General features: G+C 43.7%; 1 protein-coding gene across 2 annotated transcripts in view; it reads left to right on the top strand.

The window, feature by feature from the left end:
* Nucleotides 1-240: 240 nt before the first annotated feature.
* LOC142924412 (E3 ubiquitin-protein ligase NEDD4-like) overlaps nt 241-19027 on the top strand; it is a 43394-nt gene continuing 24607 nt past the window's right edge. The window contains exons 1-2 of one of the 2 annotated variants that reach the window (XM_076066775.1): nt 241-611; nt 10188-10261. In XM_076066775.1, coding sequence (XP_075922890.1) covers nt 573-611; nt 10188-10261 — 113 coding nt within the window. In that variant the 5' untranslated portion in view covers nt 241-572. The remainder of the gene's footprint in view (nt 612-10187; nt 10262-19027) is intronic. The other variant, XM_076066776.1, reaches the window with a different exon arrangement.

Here is a 19027-nt window from a genome sequence, read left to right as displayed (position 1 = left end):
GAGGGCCTCGCCCCTCGTCAGAGGGCCTCGCCCCTCGTCAGAGGGCCTCGTCCCGCGTAACGAGGACGCCGTGGGGCGGGGCCAGGAGGAGCCCCGCCTCGAGCGGGAAAGGAGGCGGGCGCGCGTGTCGACGGGCTTCGTGGGCTGCCCCAGTGAAGCCACGCCCCTTCCCATAAAAGGAAGAAACCACAGAGGGGTGGGGGGGGCGCCCATGAGGGGCGTTCAAGAGGCGCGGCCTTCCCCGCCCCCGCCCGCCATTATAAAGTGGGCGGTGCCCATGAGGGGGCGTTCAAGAGGCGCTCCGTTTTTGTAATCCGCGCCCCACGGCGGCGCGCCAGATCCCCCACTCCGTACAGGCGGCCAGCGGCAGCCGTGCTCAGTCCGCGCTATCCCCGGGGCGGCAGTAGAGGCAGTGGCAGAGGCAGCAACAGCGGCGTCGGCAGTCGCTACTCAGCCCCCCCCCCCACAGCGGCGGGCGCTCGGCGCCAGCGTCGTCGCGCCAGCAGCTAGCCGAGGGCGAGCGGACGAGACCCACGGTGGGGTCAGAAGAGAGGCTCGGCCCCGGCTCGGCCATGGCTGCGGCTGACGTGCACGGCTTGGCCGACGGCGAGGTGAGCTCGGCTCCTCCGTCTCGAGGCGTGGGGCCGTGCGTGTCTGTGGCCGTATACTCGTGCGTGGTTCCAGACCCCCCCCCCCTCTTCCTCCTACCCGCTTTGTGTGCGCGCGATCACGCCGCCGAACCGTCTTGAGCCAGCCCAGGGGTGGACCATTCCACGGTCAGCTGGCGGGGTCACGGATTTCCATAATGCCCGACCAGCGGAGCCCGACCCATAATGACAAGTGGTGGTGGTGATGAGCTTTGTACGACCATCGTGACCATCGCCGCCAGAGTGAGACGTGCACACATCCGCTCTGGATGTAAAGATCGCGCAGCAGCGGCGTTTGTATGTACTCGGTTACGAAACTATACGATGGAGGCGTTGCTATTGTACGTGCAATAGTGGCGCAATGCATACTCAATGAGAGTACGGTAATTGAAATCCATTGGGGCATGTGGATGGACACGTGGAGAAGACGCGTCTAAATCGGTGCGCCAGGTAGCTCGCTGGGTATGGCACGAACGCAGCAGGTACGGCGGTGCCAAAGGGTTGGTCGCTGTTGGTGACACACGTGTTCGTGCGGGTTCGTGTGGCCGTGTGACTCGGTGTGTGTGTGTCACGCAGCCAGCACTTTGGGGGCAGTGTTCTCACGAACCGGGCAGTCCAGAAGGGCAGGTCGCCACTATGACTACTACGACTATTATTATTAGTGAATGTGGTTCTCCAAGAACACAACATCCTTACTCACAACATCCTGTACCACGCGGCCCCGCAGATTTCGCGGCACGAAGGCATTTTGGTTCTGCGGGCTCTCCAGTTTTTGTACGGGGTTGGCTTTGTCGCGATTTTATCTCGATCGTGCTCTTGGGTGAAATTTCATAAACGAAGTACTGTATTCAATTCGGATCAATATCGCAGCGGTGCAACACTCGGTGTTGTTATAGATTGGCCCACGCAATTGGACTTAACGATATATTCGGTCTCTTGCGATCCCTTCAAAGGAGCCTCTTTTCCCACACCATCGACGGGGGGGGGGGTCACCGCTTTCCCGCCCGCCCTGCCACAGAGGGACACTGCAGTCGCCATCGTCTTTGCATGATAGTCAAACCGGTTATTTTGTATTTTCAGAACTGGAAGTGAAGTTATCCAGATTTAATTGCGAAAGAAATGTAAATGTCATTTTGTTTTGTGGTGTGTGCAGTCATTGGTGGCCATGTCGAGACCATCAACTCCCTGGACTGATTTAGAATGTGGGTTGGTTTTGATCACGGTCGGCTCCCAGGTTTCAATCGCAGGATCTCTGAAAATTGCCAACTCGACGCTCTGACATCTGAGCCACCAGGCCACCTCGGGCTGTCCAGTTTTTGAACGACACGGAGACTCGCCTTGCCATATAATGATTGTTGTCTGGAGCCATGACAAATTTTACTCTTTTATTGGCAGCAGCTTCGTTAACTTAATGTAGTGGAAGTGGGTGGAATATTTTGGAAGGAAGGATGCTTCCATCTCATCTGAGACGTGCCCGGTAGCTTAAGTGCCTAGATGGTCCTGTTGCAAGGTGTTATGGGTACTGCATATTTTTTTGCCATACTCACAAGTGCGTGGGCAGAGATTGTACTCGGTGAAATGTAAGCAGATTGCATGCGGAGTGTGCTTCCACATGTTCGTATGTTTTTTTTGTGGCAGGAAAGTGCAATATTGCGTGTAACTCTAAGTGTCAGTTAACGTTAAATTATTTTCAAACAACCTTGGGCAGTCCAGAGGCAGTGGTGGAAATTCCACTTTTCTCTGATGGGAGCCAGTATCTAAAATATAGAACAAACACTGTTGATGTCCCACAAAGTATAATTAATGTTGATATTGATCGCAATTAGATTAGTCCAGCCTAGCAGATATTTTGTCTTAACCTTGCGGTTGAGTTGGGTGAACTCCCATAGCTCCAGCATGCCAGTGAAATGTTAAAGGCATCTTGTGTGTGAACATGCCCAGTTGCTCGCCACTGCAGACACTCTCACTCATTACTCTGGCTTTCCTCCTGCTTTTACTGATGCTTTAATTCCCAAATTTCAAAGCCTCGGTCAATAAACGATTCTGATATTTGGCTGCTGTAACTTACTAAATTTGATTGATTTAATGTGTTTACGCGGGTACGAAACATTATGCCTTACGCTGATTTATAAGAAATGGGGATATCCCTCCACTGACTTTCCATTCACCTGCTTGGCAGATAAACAATCTGTAAACTTGCGAATGTGTTCACATGGCCTTGCTCTCACTTGAACCCCGGTTCCTCTGCTGTTGCTGTTCTTACAAGAATAGCTGTGCCCTTGCTTATCATATATACAGTCTTATGTATTATGATTATTTAGCTTCATATATCTAAAAAAAATTCAAGTGTAGTATATCTGTATTTTGTTTCACCTTATTAACCCGATCAATATTGTACGCCACTTTAACATGCATTTTAAGCTCCGGATTATTTGTCAAACTCGATGAGAACTCAGGAGATCAGGATAAGCCTCATTTGCAAGTGGCCTGGTTCACCAAAATTACAAAAGCAACAAAGTAAAAAAGTACAGCAGTAAAGCAAATATAAATCCTCGAGAAAAACCACTGCATTACAGGAGGAATCGAAAATACTGCATAAACAAGAATCAATACTATTATATTAAAGAAAAAGAAAATCCTGCAACGCAAGTTGGCTCAAAAACAAATTCCTTTTAAAAGCATATATAAGCAGAACTTCATTCTGTCCGGATGCATTGTGTTGTGGAAAGCTAAGAGGCTGATGGACTGAAACATGTTTTATATTCATATGTGAAGACACTGCATAGTTCTCATAATATACGTATGCTTTTACCCATAATGCACCATGTAACACATAATTAGCTGGTAGGCCTAGCTTTGTATTTTGGTGTACTTTAAATGCACCGTAATAACCAGTTCCAATTTAAGCAGTGCAACTAAAATATTTTCTAAGTTGTCCATTATTATTCAAACACTACTAAATGAATATGAACATACACTGCAAGGTAAACCCTTTTTCGGGGAAATGGCTTTTCATGATAGTGAAACCTAAATGGCCGTTACTCATCGTCATTACGGCTTGGACACAGCAGTTACGCGTAAACCCGGCATCACCCATCGTAATCATTGGGTGAGGGCGTGTATGATCAGAATTGTTATCGGTGTCTTCAATACTGCAGGTTATATATGTTTAGCGAAGTTGTAATTTATAATGCAACGCACGTCATAGGAATGCTAAAAACCTCCAGATCTGTGTCCTGACAAGTAAGATCCGTGCTGGTGAAATAGTCCGTGACCATGTGTTTCGGCACTTCCTGTTGTCTGACATTGCTGACAAGAAGAATTAAGACCTAGGTAGAACTCCTTCAATTTATGGTTGCAAAAGCCTGTGATCAGAACAGATTGGAGTGTTCAGCTGGTTTTGCTCATATTCATAACGTTCATGGGTGTGTAAATATACAGCTATATGTCTGTTTAGTGGGAGTGAAATGATGAAGTTTAGGTTGCCTTTCGTAATTAGTACATATTGCTTTGTGTCATACGGCAAGAAAATGGAGATGTTTGCTTTCCATTGCTCATATTTTCCCCGTGTGCTTTTGTCGCATATTTACGCTGCATAGTTTCTATCCGTTTTCCCTGAGACGAGCGTGCTTTGCATAGCTCTTTTATGGCGCTAGTGAAATTATGGCAGAGTTAATGGTGTACTTCAGATTGAGGCTTTGTAATTCTGACATGAAGTGTTGTTGCCCTGCTGATACCAATGGCATGCTTGGTTTCAATGTTTAACTTATTACGTGAACTTTCAGAAATGTAGCATTACTCGCACTTTTTGGTGGTTGCCAGTACTAAATGTGGCTATGTAATGATTGAACATGGCTAGAGGTCTTCTTCATGGTTGTGTGCTCCTACAACAAACTATCCGAGAGGAATGTGGTGTTATAACAGTGATGATGATGATACAATCTTCAGTGCCTCCTTGAAAATGCTCAGCAGGAATGGCAAAACAACCTTTTAAATTCCCATGATGATACCTTTAAGCAGGCCATGCATTAAACTTGTTTTTCTTTTATCACATGACACCAGCCATACTAAACGCATATGAAATCTAACACGGTACAACTGTAAATGTCCCTAAATGTAGTTTTAATGTTTAAAAAAATAAGAATCGCCTTTCCCTTTAGAAATGTGCAGTATTTGTTTCCAATTGTATAACCAATGTTGCTCAACGTTCTTTTATAGAACATGACTGAGAATAGGTTAAACTATTTTTTAAACAGATGACTGCACTTGGATATTAATCATTTTTGTTACAAGGGAGTCTTGGGAAAACGTTTTGTATGTAGGGTTGTTTGTGGTTGTGTTTTTAGACCAGTGTAATTTTCAACTTTGGTTTTTATGCTGCAACATACACACATAAGGGCCTTTGGAAGCCTGTGACAGGGCCTTCAATGTTTGCTTTCAGCAAACTTGCTTTGTTCATAATGCTATGCATAAATGACTGTACTGGAATCAATTCATCATCTGACTTCATATAAAAGGCTCTATTGAGCTTGCAAAAAGGGGAGTCTTCTCTTAAAAGCAAAATAGGATTGTTTCTTCCTTGCCATTGCTATTCAAAATGGTTCCTGAATTGTACATTTCATGTTGGTGCTGTTGTAGATAAATTTACTCCGGCACAGCAGACTGGAGGATGGGCTCGCAAGCGCATGGGAGATCCAAAAGAAACCTCCACTTTCGTCAATAACACCTTCTTTAAAAGAGAAAAAAAGCATAGGCGACATTCCGTGCAATGGCCCGTCTTAATAGCACATACGGTTTTTGTATGCTGTGAAGAAGGCCCATTGCCCAAAATGTAATTTTATTACATTATTTTGTTATTTTATTGACGCAATGTTGTTGAAAAGTGAGATTTTGTGTTTGTTGTGCGTGCCACTGGCAACGCAGTGTCACCAAATCATTTTTTCTTAAATTTTCCACCAAAGGGACAGTCGCCATGCAAGTAGCCGTGCGTTGAGCGGTACGAGTGGGAATATTCAGGGACGCGAGAGGTCTCCACGCAACACTGCGGAGCAATTGTGACACTGAGAAAGAGACGTGGTTTACAAGCATAACGTTGATTAATTAACAAAACCCATCCCTGTTGGTTAGGTAGCATAGTGGGACATATTCTGTTTACCTTATTGCAATAAACCAGTGGCTGAGTTCCAGTATTTAAACTACAACCATCTTCACAGCTGTATTTTATTTTAAATGAAGTCTTGAGAAGCCATGCTTTTTGTTTTCACAGTTAATTAAATACCGCTACACCACCGCTCCCTGGCCTTTACCGAAAAAAACAAAGATTAATTAAATACCTGTTTAAGGCAATATCGTTCACTATAATCAACGGATGTTTCTGTTTAAGTTCACAAATGTTGACTTTTTCCAATGCGAGTTTGCCTCTTACACAGCTTAACATAAATGGTCCTACTTAAATAGATGGGGAAAAACGGTGGAAGTGAATACCAAAGTTGGCAATTGCAGTTGAAAGGGGCACTTTATTTGATGGAATCGTGAAGTTGATGGAAACGCGGTGGAGGAACTGGGACGATGTTGAGCATGGTCAGGGAGGCTGGTGGAGAAGTGGCCTGCCAAGACTCATTTGTCACATTCAGAGAAGGGGTAAATATTGCCTGACTAAAAAAAAATGTCAAGCAAACATTTAAAAAACGTCTGTTTTGAAACCCAAAAATCGAGTTTTAGGTTTGTTAAGTTTATTTTTACTACGCTACCCATGACTGCGCAAATATGTACAATTGTAAAAAAAAAAATCACTTAAGTTGGTCAAGGCCAGCATTGAGCACAGATTCGACAGATAGGCAAGGAATGAACCGCTGGGTTTATCTGCACAGGTGGGCGTTGTAAGTCGGGCCATTGAAGGTTTGTGATTTTCACGTGAAGGTCTGCAATGGCACATCAAGATTGTGCCCCAATGTGAGTGTGTGGTGGAACCTGGATTGAATAAAGCGTTTGCTTCATGGGACCTCCTTTGCCAGTACCAAAATATGAGAATAGTTTCCCCCTTTTTTCTGGCAACAAAACAGGTGTTGAAATGTTAAAACACCAAACTGAAACCTTTTACAAGGAATCATGTAGCTGCTCACCCCGAGCTCTCATTACTCTGATATTGCTTGTATTTGTGCTGTACGCCTTTTGGTGTCCTCTGGTCTAACACCATTTGGGACTAGGCTTAAAAGAAAGCTGTCTCTGGTGTGGACCAATCAGTTTCAAAGACAAATATTATCAGAGTTTTTGTTTGCAATCTGTCTGCAAGTATTGTGGTTAATGCAGACATTATTCCTTGTAAAAGGTTTCAGTTTGGTGTTTTAACATCTCAACATCTGTTTTGTTGCCAGGAAAAATGGAAAAACCTATTCTCAAAGCGTTTGCTTTTGCCAGACGCCAATAGGGGGGGTGCAGTTGGTCAAAAAGCAGAGGGCATCAAACGGAAGAAAAAGGTCTTCATTAAAGCTCTTTCTGCACAGATTCTTACATCGAGCACAAAGACACCTCCCTGCTGTTTGCCCCCTACATTGATAATTCCTCATCGATTAATGCACTGTCTTTTTGCATTCAAATGCAAGTGCGTTATTAGTATTTGCAATCATCTCTATTCAGCATTGTCAAATAAAACGTATCTTGCCAAATGGCACCCTACAGACCCTGCACAGTAGTTAGCTGGTTACACGTTCAATTAATAATGGGCAGTGGTCATCTTTGTCCATGTCTTGGGGCTCGTTAAGCGTGTTCGATGTTGTGAGATCCGAACGGGAGATGATTTTTGGAGGGAGAGAGGAATGTGGGATTGTCACGGCTGGCTCGAGGACACCCAATGCCGTTCTGGTCAGTTACTTGAGTTTGAGTCTAGTTGCTCCACGAATATTAACTTTGAAAAAATGTGTAAAATGTTGTTGCCCTGTATCAACCGTTGCTGGATGAAGGCCTCCCCATTCCGTGTCTTCCATGGAGATTGTTTGACTGTACTTCACCATGCCCGCCAGTGCAGGTTTTGGTGAATTGGAATCCGAGGATGTGTTCGAATGTAAATTGCAGCTGATATTAGCCGTGGCCGAGGAATAAAATGCATGTCCCCCAGGGTCAGAGTGCAGTCCGCCAACAATCACTTCACCCACTGCTCCACCCAAACATGCGTATGGGTTTTCACAAGTGAGTAAATGGACTCTATTGGTTGGTTTCTGTTGCCTCAGGCTGTAGACGTGACCCATTTCCATGAGTCACTGAGCTGAGTCGGCAGCGCGAGATCCGTGAGTCCTCGTCCGAGCTGCTCCCTCAGGCGAGCGGGGAATGTTCTCATTGTGCGCTCTCCCTGCTTGAAATAGTAAAGTAATTAACTGCGTGCTCCATGCTGTCTCTTTAAAATGTGTTATATGGTTGTAGCGAATTACTTTTTGTTTTAAACCAGTACTCACCCATCTAAGCTTATTGAACTCGGCGAGTGGTTGGCAATGATTTTATAGGGTTATTCAATTATGATGGGCTGACTTTCTGCTAGTATTTAAACTACAATCTTTTTACACTCTTTGGTTCTATTCGGTAAAGTCACGTAGGTAAAAAAATAAAACAAAAATCACGACGTTTCGACCACAACACAAGTGGCCTTCATGTGTTGTGGTCGAAACGTCGTGATTTTTGTTTTATTTTTTTACCTACGTGACTTTACCGAATAGAACCAAAGAGTATGGATCCTTGCAGTCATGAAAGCTTTAAATCTACAATCTTTTTCCCGTGAAGAACCATCTAGTCAAATCGACGGAGTCCTTGTTTTTTTTTACTTCCATCAACGTGTGCATGTTCGTTAAAAACGCAACAAATTGCCTCAATATTCTTAGTTTTTTCGGTAAAGTCACGTTGAAGAGAAACAACAAAATAACAAAATATATATAAAACAATAAAAAATTCTCACGACGTTTCGACCATAACTCAAACGGTCATCATCAGGTGTGTCGGTTTGCATAAATGTATTTTGAAAACGGCATATTTATTTATTTATATATATTTTGTTATTTTGTTGTTTCTCTTCAACGTGACTTTACCGAAAAAACTAAGAATATGAATTACTGCAGTCACGAAAGCTTTAAATCAAAATTTAAATTGCCTCAATGTTTAGAAGTACACTCGTAAATATTATGAATTCGCTGGCATTAGTCAGCTCGACAGTTGAAACGGTAGCCAAGTTAACTCCCCCACCTCTGTTCATCCAGCAGCATAATTGGGAATGTCAAAGTTAATCTCGGCAGGTCGTGTGTGGTGGGTGACAGTGTGGGTACTCCCACTCCCCCAGACGTCTAGCCAGCATGGAAGAGGAGGCCACATTTTTCTCGAAAGGTCTCTGGAGCTTCCGTGGGTGGAAGCCCTTTCTGGCATCAGTGGCGTGAGTGAGGTATTTCAGGGCTGCATCTTTTGCCTTGTAGTTGTCGTGTCCACGCCTGGTTTTGCAACTGTTGGATGTGTTCTCTCGGACACGACAGGACTGAGGATAAAAAAAGCTGAAATTGATGGGGTTGCTGATAGTTCATTTTAAGATTGCACAAGATCCGTTGCCCGGCTTACCTCTCCTCTTGTCTCGCTCTGCTCCCCTCCAAGCACTCTCTGCTCAATTCCACAAAGGCCTCTGCAAGCCCCCAGTCAACCTTTTACTCAGTGGGAGTTCGTTCATTCTCCTCTGCTGTCCACTGTCTGGAATTCACGTCCCTCCGCCGTCCATGCTGTTGGCTCCCTGTCCGTTGGAGTCCAGTCTCAAGACTTCCACTCTGCCTTTGACTTATCGCCTCTCCCTACAAAATAAATATTCCCATTGTTTATTTGCAACTTGATGCGGTCGCATGTAAATGATATATTAATCCGAATTGTAGTCTATTGTATGTATCAAGGTTCCTGGCCAAATGCTCTAACAGAAGCTGATTGTTGGAAACTTTGACCAAGTGTGTTTATTTTCAGGTCATATGATTTTTGTTGTCGGGCGTTTCTGACAGAAGCATCTAGAAGTGTGTTTTATTGACATATCCGTTGCCAACATGAATGCACTGCTGCAGTATTCCATAAAGCATGCATCATTGTGATTCCTGATACAGTTGTGGGCAGCATTTGGTGTTTTCTTTTTCAGTCTGCTGCTTGTACAGAATGGCCGACTATGAACAATGAGACTTGAGTGTAGGTCCGGTGGCGATTCTCATCCCGCTTGACTGGCTTGCGTTGTTCTGCCTGTGCTGATGGATGTCTGCAGTGGCCAGGCTGACGATCTTGTTTGCAGTGGCCGTGTGTTTTTATTTCTAAGGGGGCACAGTTCCCTGCTGTTGGCTTCACCGCGTTCCTCGTTTTTACTTTGCTATTGGAGATCATAATGATGTTGATGTCATGCTGCTCTTTTATTGGCAGAACGTTTACACATGCTGTGTATGGTAATACAGAGAGCTAATCATTAACTTGTATTCAAAGCTTTGTTTTTTTACTGTAAAAGTTTTTTTTACATGTTTAAGTCTAATTTTTATGTTTGTTTTGCAGGAGGGGTCAAGAGTTCTGAAGGTCAAAGTTATATCTGGGATTGACCTGGCAAAGAAAGATATTTTTGGAGCAAGGTAAGATGGCAGTTGTTGAAAGTCGACATTCCAAGACGATCTTTCAGAGTAGCCAATCTAAGTTCAGATCTCTGCACTTTCCCCAAAGTGCATGTGAAGTGCACTTTGGGGAATGGCCCCTTCATACAACGTGTTTTGTGTAATGGGCTGGAAAAAATGTAGACTGCCACGCTGCCACGATAATTATTACAATAATTTGGGCGAGTGGTTAGTGCACTGCCCTATGAACCTGGTGACCTGAGCTTGCTTCCCGGCCACGACTAACTTCGGCGGCGAATGAGATCTGAGCCGGTCCTGTGTTCCCCCCCCGCCTCCTCCAACACCTCCGCTGTCCAGCATCGTCGAGTTTGGTCAAACAAACCTCCTCTCATCTGCCAGTGGATTGACGTAAATTATTACTATCATGGAATATATTCGCAGCAAAGTTTTTGGGTTATGCAAGGAGAAGGGCAGTCTGATACCTGATGTGGCACTGGAGTAGCATCATAACAGTCCCCTATAAAACTCCCTAGAATAGATCATTGTGTGTGTGCAGTGGTTAATGTACTGTGCTGTGTGCCTGGCAACCTGCCATGAGCGCCATGTTGTGTTCTATTGTGAATAATAAAATTAATGAAAACATTTAAAGAGAACAGGGTCTGTTTCACCACTTTAAAAATATATCTTATTTTGTCATCGGTTTCTGAGTTGTCTGGACCATTGCTTTGAAGCAGGTAAACTTTAGAGTGGTGCCAACTTTCTAGGTCTCATCAGCAGAGTGTAGAGAATGCTGCTGGGTTGACTGATGGAGCCCTCCATGAATACCGTGGAGTCTACTCGTGGAGTCTATACTGTGGAGTCTGTTCGGCACAATGCGGCGTCATTTTACGCAACATATATGCTGTCATGGTGGATTGTGGCGAATTATAAATAGAATGGTAAAGTTTAAATCGGGACGTGACATTATTTGAAGGAGAGTTGTATGACCATTCCCCCGAAAAAAATCGGGTTTGTACGTATTAATCCCTTTTGTCGGTCCACTGCTGGATAAGGGCCTCCCCACACCAAATGGGTTAAGGACTCTTTGATCACAGCTCACCACGCTGGTCAGTGGGGAGGGGGGTCGGCGAGGATGGGGAGCTGGGACATGGGAGCCCGTGAGTTGCAGTCCAACAACGAGTTTTGCGGCCTGCATCCGTTACCTACCACACGGTGGTCATCCATCCTCATTTCTTTAAAACTTTTTTATGTTTAGTTTGTGGTCCTTCCCACGCACCTCTGATTAGCACGGTTGGCTACGTACAGTGCGAAAGAAGTTGAACATGCATCAATACATCCAACCACCATCCAGGCCGAAACCTTTGCTTCTGAGGTCTGATGGGATCGAGTGCATTCCGGGTTATTTGGCCATTGGAAATGTTTCTTTTAAAATGCATAATTATGTTTGGGAATAATGGAGTCAACAGCTTTAAAAAAATTCTTACTTTTCAATGAAAAAATGTATTAAACCTTTTATAAAGACACCATTTGTGGCTTTAGAATGAAATGGAATTGCTGTGGCTATGACACCAATGTCAGTGAGACGTGAATGTGTGTACGAGGACCCTGTGTGTGTATACATATATATAGATGTGTAAGTCACCCTGCATTTGTGATTTGTTTGAGGGAAGAAGCATTATATTGTATTCGGCAGTTGCAGAATAAAAACCTTTGTGCAAAGTGTTGCACTTTGCTCGACAATTCTATTGCTGTATTGCAGGATGTGCGTTGTGGGTCAGGGGATGTTGAGCCTGACAGTTCGTTCATGTGAACTGAATGATTATAATACCATGCAGTTCACTACGCAGAATCATTTGAAGCTTAAAAACTTGTCACACCTGCCACCGAAGTGCTAACAATGCGCCTTTCTTCGCACTGTTGGAGATAACGTGACACTTGAGACACTGGAACGGCTGCCTACGGTCCTCTCTGGGCCAAGTTGAACCAAATCCAAAATAGTTTGCGTCGCTGCCAACTCTTAATGGGCATTTATTTATAATCCCTCACGTAAACTGTTGTCAATGTTTGTATGCTGTCATATGTATTTGATGTACCCTTAAATACTACTTGTATATCTACCTTTATTTACGTCAATATTCTTTATTCGTGATCCATAATAATAAAAAAGTACCTACCCGTTTACACACACACCAATATGTGTTATTAATTACATATTTCACAGGTATGAATGCTTTTTGAACATTTTACACGTCTGGACTGTATGGATAATCTTGCGACTACATTGTTTTTGATGGAGCGACCTCCTCACCAGCGGGGGCCGTATAGGAGCGCTCTGCACGCGATTCACTGGTGTGCATCTCAGCTCGTGTTAACGCGTTTGAAAAGGGCACCCCTGGTGGTAGTTGCCCCTCTGCCACATGAGGTTACTGTGTCTGTTCTGCAATTGGGCATCAGGCCTACCAATAGGGGGCAATGATTCCTGTGTGTAATCCCAATTGAGTAATTTACAATTTACGTTTTATTGGTGAGACGAAGCCATAATGACGGCTGTCCTCTGGTAGGCTAATCGGTTTAAAAGACGATGCGTATATTGTTATCAGAGCATGTTGGTTTGTATGTTTTGCCACGAGGTATGTGTGATTAATGCAGACTTGATGCTTTGCAAAAGCTATCTATGGGGTGTTTGAACATCTTAACACCTTTCGATTTAAAGCTTTCGTGACTGCAAGGATTCATCTTCTTTGGTTCTTTCGGTAAAGTCACGTAGAATGAGAATATAATAAAATAAGACAATACAATTCTCACGACGTTTCGGCCACAACACAAGTAGCCTTCTTCAGGTGAAAGAACAGAACTGTCGGGACGACAATTTTATTGTCTTATTTTATTTTATGATTTTATTCTCATTCTACGTGGCTTTACCGAAAGACCCAAAGAAGATCTTAACACCTGTTTTATTGCCAGAAAGATTACAACCTATTCTTATTTTTCCTCTTAATATACATTTTTTGCCAAATTTGGACTACGTGCGCCAGCACAAAAATGACATCGGTTAATCCACCAGCAGTATTAACCAGGGTGGCCTGCTCTAAGCGAGCCGCAAGAAGCAGCGACTTCACTCCCACTGGGCCACATTCCCCCCCCCTCTCCTGCCCCACCATGTTGAGTAATGGACAATATTATTTGGACATGGGGAAGAGATTTTAAATCATGAATATACCATCGTCTTGCTGTAAACGACAACGCTTATTGAATGCTGGCTCGGGGCATTTTGATAGCCGCTGCGTGCCCGCAAGTAGTTGGCCCTGTTGGTGTAAATTATTCCTTTGTCATGGACGTCGTTTTGATGGAATGCATTGTCCACAGTTGGCAACGTCTTGAGTTCTCTCTTTGCGAACTGTCGGCAAGAGATGCCCATGCCAGAGTACGGTACATTTATCCTCGACTGCTTGCCCTGTTGTGCGCAGCAGCAGGGTTGGGATTATGCGTTGGGGTTTTTTTTCCCTTTGGCTAATTCTTGTGTTATCATATTTGTTTGAACTGGCTCCGGATAATTTCTCTCCTCGGGATAAGGCCACGCGCCAAGGGGAGGCATGGGGACCGTTTGTATGGCGAAGCGTAATGGTCTTCAAGCCGATCTTGTGAATTATGAGATTTAGTTGACGTTAGTGTTTATTGATATAGGACTCCAGTTCTGACTATCAATTTCTTCTCTCATAACTGGGACACTTGGTTTTTCCTCATGTCTTCGTGTGACGCCAAAGTACGACTTTTGGCGTCCTCTGGTCGAGCACCAATTGGGTCGAGGCTCAAAAGAAAGCCGTCCCTTGGTGTGGACCAATCAGTTTCAGGGACAATGCATATATTATCATAGTATGTTTTTTGTTTGCATTTTGACTGCAGGTATTGTGATTTAAAGCTTTCGTGACTGCAGTAATTCATATTCTTCGTTCTTTCGGTAAAGTCACGTTGAAGGGAAACAATAAAATAATAATATATATATAAAACAATAAAAATTCTCACGACGTTTCGACCATAACACAAACAGTCGTCATCAGGTGTGTCGGTTTGCATAAATTTATTTATTTTTAAACGGTGTATTTATTTATAAAAAACGTTAGCGCCACGCGCAGCGATTTGGCAGTTTATTTAGAAGGACTAGTCCATCTATGTTCTGAAAAGAGGAGGGGGGAGACGAAAAATGTAATGTATGCTGTCTGAAAGCCACTAAGCGTGAACAATCAATTAAGACCTGAAATGGTTAATCAAATCTTTCCAATGATTGCTAAGCCAGAAGCCATCTTCTCGGTTGAAATTGTCTCTGTGCTTGTATATGTGGATAGCCTCATGAACGAATCTCTCATGGTAGCCAGATGGCTTACAAAGAACCTCTGTCTTGGAAAAGTCAATGTCATGCGAGCCTACTGAATTATAACAATGATCTGCCACGGCCGAGGTGTTGGTCCTACCGTGTTTTAAGGTCTGCTTTGTGTTCACGAATGCGGTCCGAGACATGGCGTTTGGTTTCTCCAATGTAACTACTACCACAGAGGCAACTTAGTTTGTAGACACCAGGGTATTGTATGTCCGGAATCACATCTTTTACAGACGGAACCAGATCACGGATTTTATGTAATGTGTTGAAACGGACCTGGATCTTGTGTTTATTCAAGATTTTGGAGATCTTTTTTTGTGATCCCCTCAATGTAGGGTAAAGTGATGGTTTTGAAAGGCTCCTCAAGAGGGTCCTTCTTCATGGTTTGAGTGATAGCTTTGCGGTTTGTATAGTCGGAGTAACCATTAGCCTTAAGAGCTTGGTGTACGTGCTTGAGTTCACTGCCTATGTGTTCCTGGTCGGATATGCATTGGACTCTATGATGTAGACTCTTGATGAGAGAATTCTTCTGTGATGGATGGTGGTGGGAATCCGGTTTCAGATAAGCATCCGTATGGGTAGCTTTCCTGTAGACAGAGTGGCTCATTGAACCATCAGGTCTCTTTTTAATTAGGACATCCAAAAAAGGTAGCTTGCCATCTTTTTCGACTTCCATGGTAAATCTGATGGCTGGGTGTATGGAATTGATGTGGTCGAAGGATTGGTCTAGAGCAGGCCGGCCATGTGGCCAGATGACAAGTGTCATCCACGTACCTCTTCCATAAGGTTGGGCGCAGAGTGGCAGTCTGGATGGCGTCAGTCTCAAATTTCTCCATGAAAATGTTAGCTATAACCGGAGATAGGGGGGAGCCCATTGGGGTGCCCTCAGTTTGTTTGTAGAAAGTTCCATTCCAAGTGAAGTATGTATTGGTTAAACAGTGTCTCACCAGGGGGGGTACCTCAGTGTTTGTCTGAAATCCTGCGTCCTTTCACTGGAAAAACCACCTCTGCGGTACAAAATTCTACTCACCTGGTATCGACAATCAAGGGTATTTCCCTGTCCCCAGACGACCTGCTTGTCAGTTTTGATGTAGTTTCCTTATTCACCAAGGTTCCTGTACCTGACACCATCGCAATCATTGAAGACTTGGTTCATCAAGGACTAAACACTGAGGTACCCCCCCTGGTGAGACACTGTTTAACCAATACATACTTCACTTGGAATGGAACTTTCTACAAACAAACTGAGGGCACCCCAATGGGCTCCCCCCTATCTCCGGTTATAGCTAACATTTTCATGGAGAAATTTGAGACTGACGCCATCCAGACTGCCACTCTGCGCCCAGCCTTATGGAAGAGGTACGTGGATGACACTTTTGTCATCTGGCCACATGGCCGACCTGCTCTAGACCAATTCTTCGACCACATCAATTCCATACACCCAGCCATCAGATTTACCATGGAAGTCGAAAAAGATGGCAAGCTACCTTTTTTGGATGTCCTAATTAAAAAGAGACCTGATGGTTCAATGAGCCACTCTGTCTACAGGAAAGCTACCCATACGGATGCTTATCTGAAACCGGATTCCCACCACCATCCATCACAGAAGAATTCTCTCATCAAGACTCTATATCATAGAGCCCAATGCATATCCGACCAGGAACACATAGGCAGTGAACTAAAGCACGTACACCAAGCTCTTAAGGCTAATGGTTACTCCGTCTATACAATCCGCAAAGCTATCACTCAAACCATGAAGAAGGACCCTCTTGAGGAGCCTTTCAAAACCATCACTTTACCCTACATTGCGGGGATCACAAAAAAGATCTCCAAAATCTTGAATAAACACAAGATCCAGGTCCGTTTCAACACATTACATAAAATCCGTGATCTGGTTCCGTCTGTAAAAGATGTGATTCCGGACATACAATACCCTGGTGTCTACAAACTAAGTTGCCTATGTGGTAGTAGTTACATTGGAGAAACCAAACGCCATGTCTCGGACCGCATTCGTGAACACAAAGCAGACCTTAAACACGGTAGGACCAACACCTCGGCCGTGGAAGATCATTGTTATAATTCAGTAGGCTCACATGACATTGACTTTTCCAAGACAGAGGTTCTTTGTAAGCCATCTGGCTACCATGAGAGATTCGTTCATGAGGCTATCCACATATACAAGCACAGAGACAATTTCAACCGAGAAGATGGATTCTGGCTTAGCAATAATTGGAAAGATTTGATAAACCATTTCAGGTCTTAATTGATTGTTCACGCTTACAGTGGCTTTCAGACAGCATACATTTATTTTTCGTCTCCCCCCTCCTCTTTTCAGAACATAGATGGACTAGTCCTTCTAAATAAACTGCCAAATCGCTGCACGTGGCGCTAACGTTTTTTTTAAATAAATACACCGTTTAAAAATAAATAACTTTATGCAAACCGACACACCTGATGACGACTGTTTGTGTTATGGTCGAAACGTCGTGAGAATTTTTTAGTGTTTTATATATATTTTATTATTTTATTGTTTCCCTTCAACGTGACTTTACCGAAAGAACTAAGAATATGCAGGTATTGTGGTTAATGCAGACATGAATCCTTGTAAAAAGGTTTCAGTTTTATTATTATTATATTTTGGTACTGGCAAAGGAGGTCTAATGATTATTCTGTGTACTTTGTAGTTCATATTATTCTGCTTTGCTATTTGTTTGCACCACTTGCATTAATTTTTACTTTTTTACATTTTACCCTGAACTTTACCCTCTCTTGTACTTATAATAAAGAATAGTAATGTTAGTGTTCTGTGAATCTACTGCTGGATGAAGGCCGTCCTTACCCTATTGATGATTGTGGGTTATTTGACCATACTTCACCACAGTGCGCTAATTACTGAGCAACATTGAATATACATGTTTCTAAATAAATAATCCTCCTAATGATTATATTATTGAAATGACATTTAGTTGATGTTAATCAAACAATGTTCGACTAAGTTATTTTCCACAATGTTTCTTTGCTATTTTAGTTGCTTGTAAATCAAAATTATAGATTATAGTTCGCATAAAAGTGATGATTTATATTTAAACAACAATATCCTTTTATATATCTACAATCGAGTATATATCATAAAAAATAGTTTTTTTTCCCTCCACATTTAGAAACATGCGTTTGGAGCATTTGGCTCCTGTGCATTTCCACATGACAAACCACTTTGTTGAGCTGTCATCTGTGGCCGGGTCGCTTATGAAAAATAGCCATGTAGCTCAGTGGACCTTGCCTGGGAAAATAAAATAAAAAAACGTAATATGAAACCTTTTCCTTATAGTCCACACAAAAAAATGCCAGTCAGGTGACTACTGGTATTGACTACTCCACTCAATCTTGGGCGTATGTGTTTTCCCAATGACTGGAGGCTGCAGACTGGACTTTGTAAATATCACCTAGTACCTTTCAACTGCCATACACTGTCAATGGTTAACTGCATCAGTTTTAACATTAACTGTATTAAGAACTTGCAACTCTTCTTTTGAAGGCCTTTTTTAGCATATTTTAGTCCCATGACACGTTTGGAAGAATGCAGCAAATCAAAACACTAAAAACCATCGATGGTTGTTTGATGTCTTGGTGTGCAAGTATCCACGTCTCGCTTGACTGTGGAAGTGTCGAGTTAAAAGGTCACAGTACCAATGTACCCTTCAACCGTTGGGTGCGCTCCTTTAAGTTGGTGGATTTTTGGCAAGGCAAGTCTTGAGATGACCACAAGCACTGATGACTTCACCCCGCCTGTCATTTTCCAGGTGATGGTCGTGAACCACATGACCGCTCCATCCTTCCTTTCCGTACTGCCTGCAGCCGAGCTAGCGACCCGTGTCACAGCAGAGGTTCCCTTTGTTGGCCAGAAATGTAGGCAAGATCATGGGAGAGCAATTCGTCCGTCGGGGAAATGCGATCCTGTACGCGAAACCCAGAGCAGTGAGTGAGGCAGTGAAGCCCGCTGGACTGTATAAAGCCACCTGCCTCGATTGTTGTAGAGAATGAGTGGCTTGTTGTTTGCTCACTTATGACATCATGAAGCTGATTACAAATCATGAATACCTCCTTTGCAGGACCGGTGGGGACATGCTGGCTCCCTGCTGGCATTGGGCCAGGCTCGAGGGCCCACGTTCCCACAACAGCCTTCTTACTTGGCTGATTGTAACCCAATCGGATCCCAAAGAAGGCCCCCTAAGCGTCTGTTTGCAGCTGGACTGCGTGGCTTATTTTACCTGAACCTACCCCCAGAACCAGTTGTGATGTCATGGGTCGCATGTGGAGACAAGATGTGCACATTCGCTCAGCTCTCTGATTTCCCTTCAGCGGCCATGTTCCCACTAACCAGGTGGTGGCGTTACGCCTGTACTCCAGCACTG

This window comes from Petromyzon marinus, chromosome 13 (assembly GCF_048934315.1).
Source record: "Petromyzon marinus isolate PM22_M1 ecotype Great Lakes invasive population chromosome 13, UKy_Petmar_22M1.pri1.0, whole genome shotgun sequence".
Classification (NCBI taxonomy): domain Eukaryota; kingdom Metazoa; phylum Chordata; class Hyperoartia; order Petromyzontiformes; family Petromyzontidae; genus Petromyzon; species Petromyzon marinus.
The sequence above is the reverse complement of the archived record's forward strand: the minus strand, read 5'-3'. Positions and strand labels throughout refer to the sequence as shown.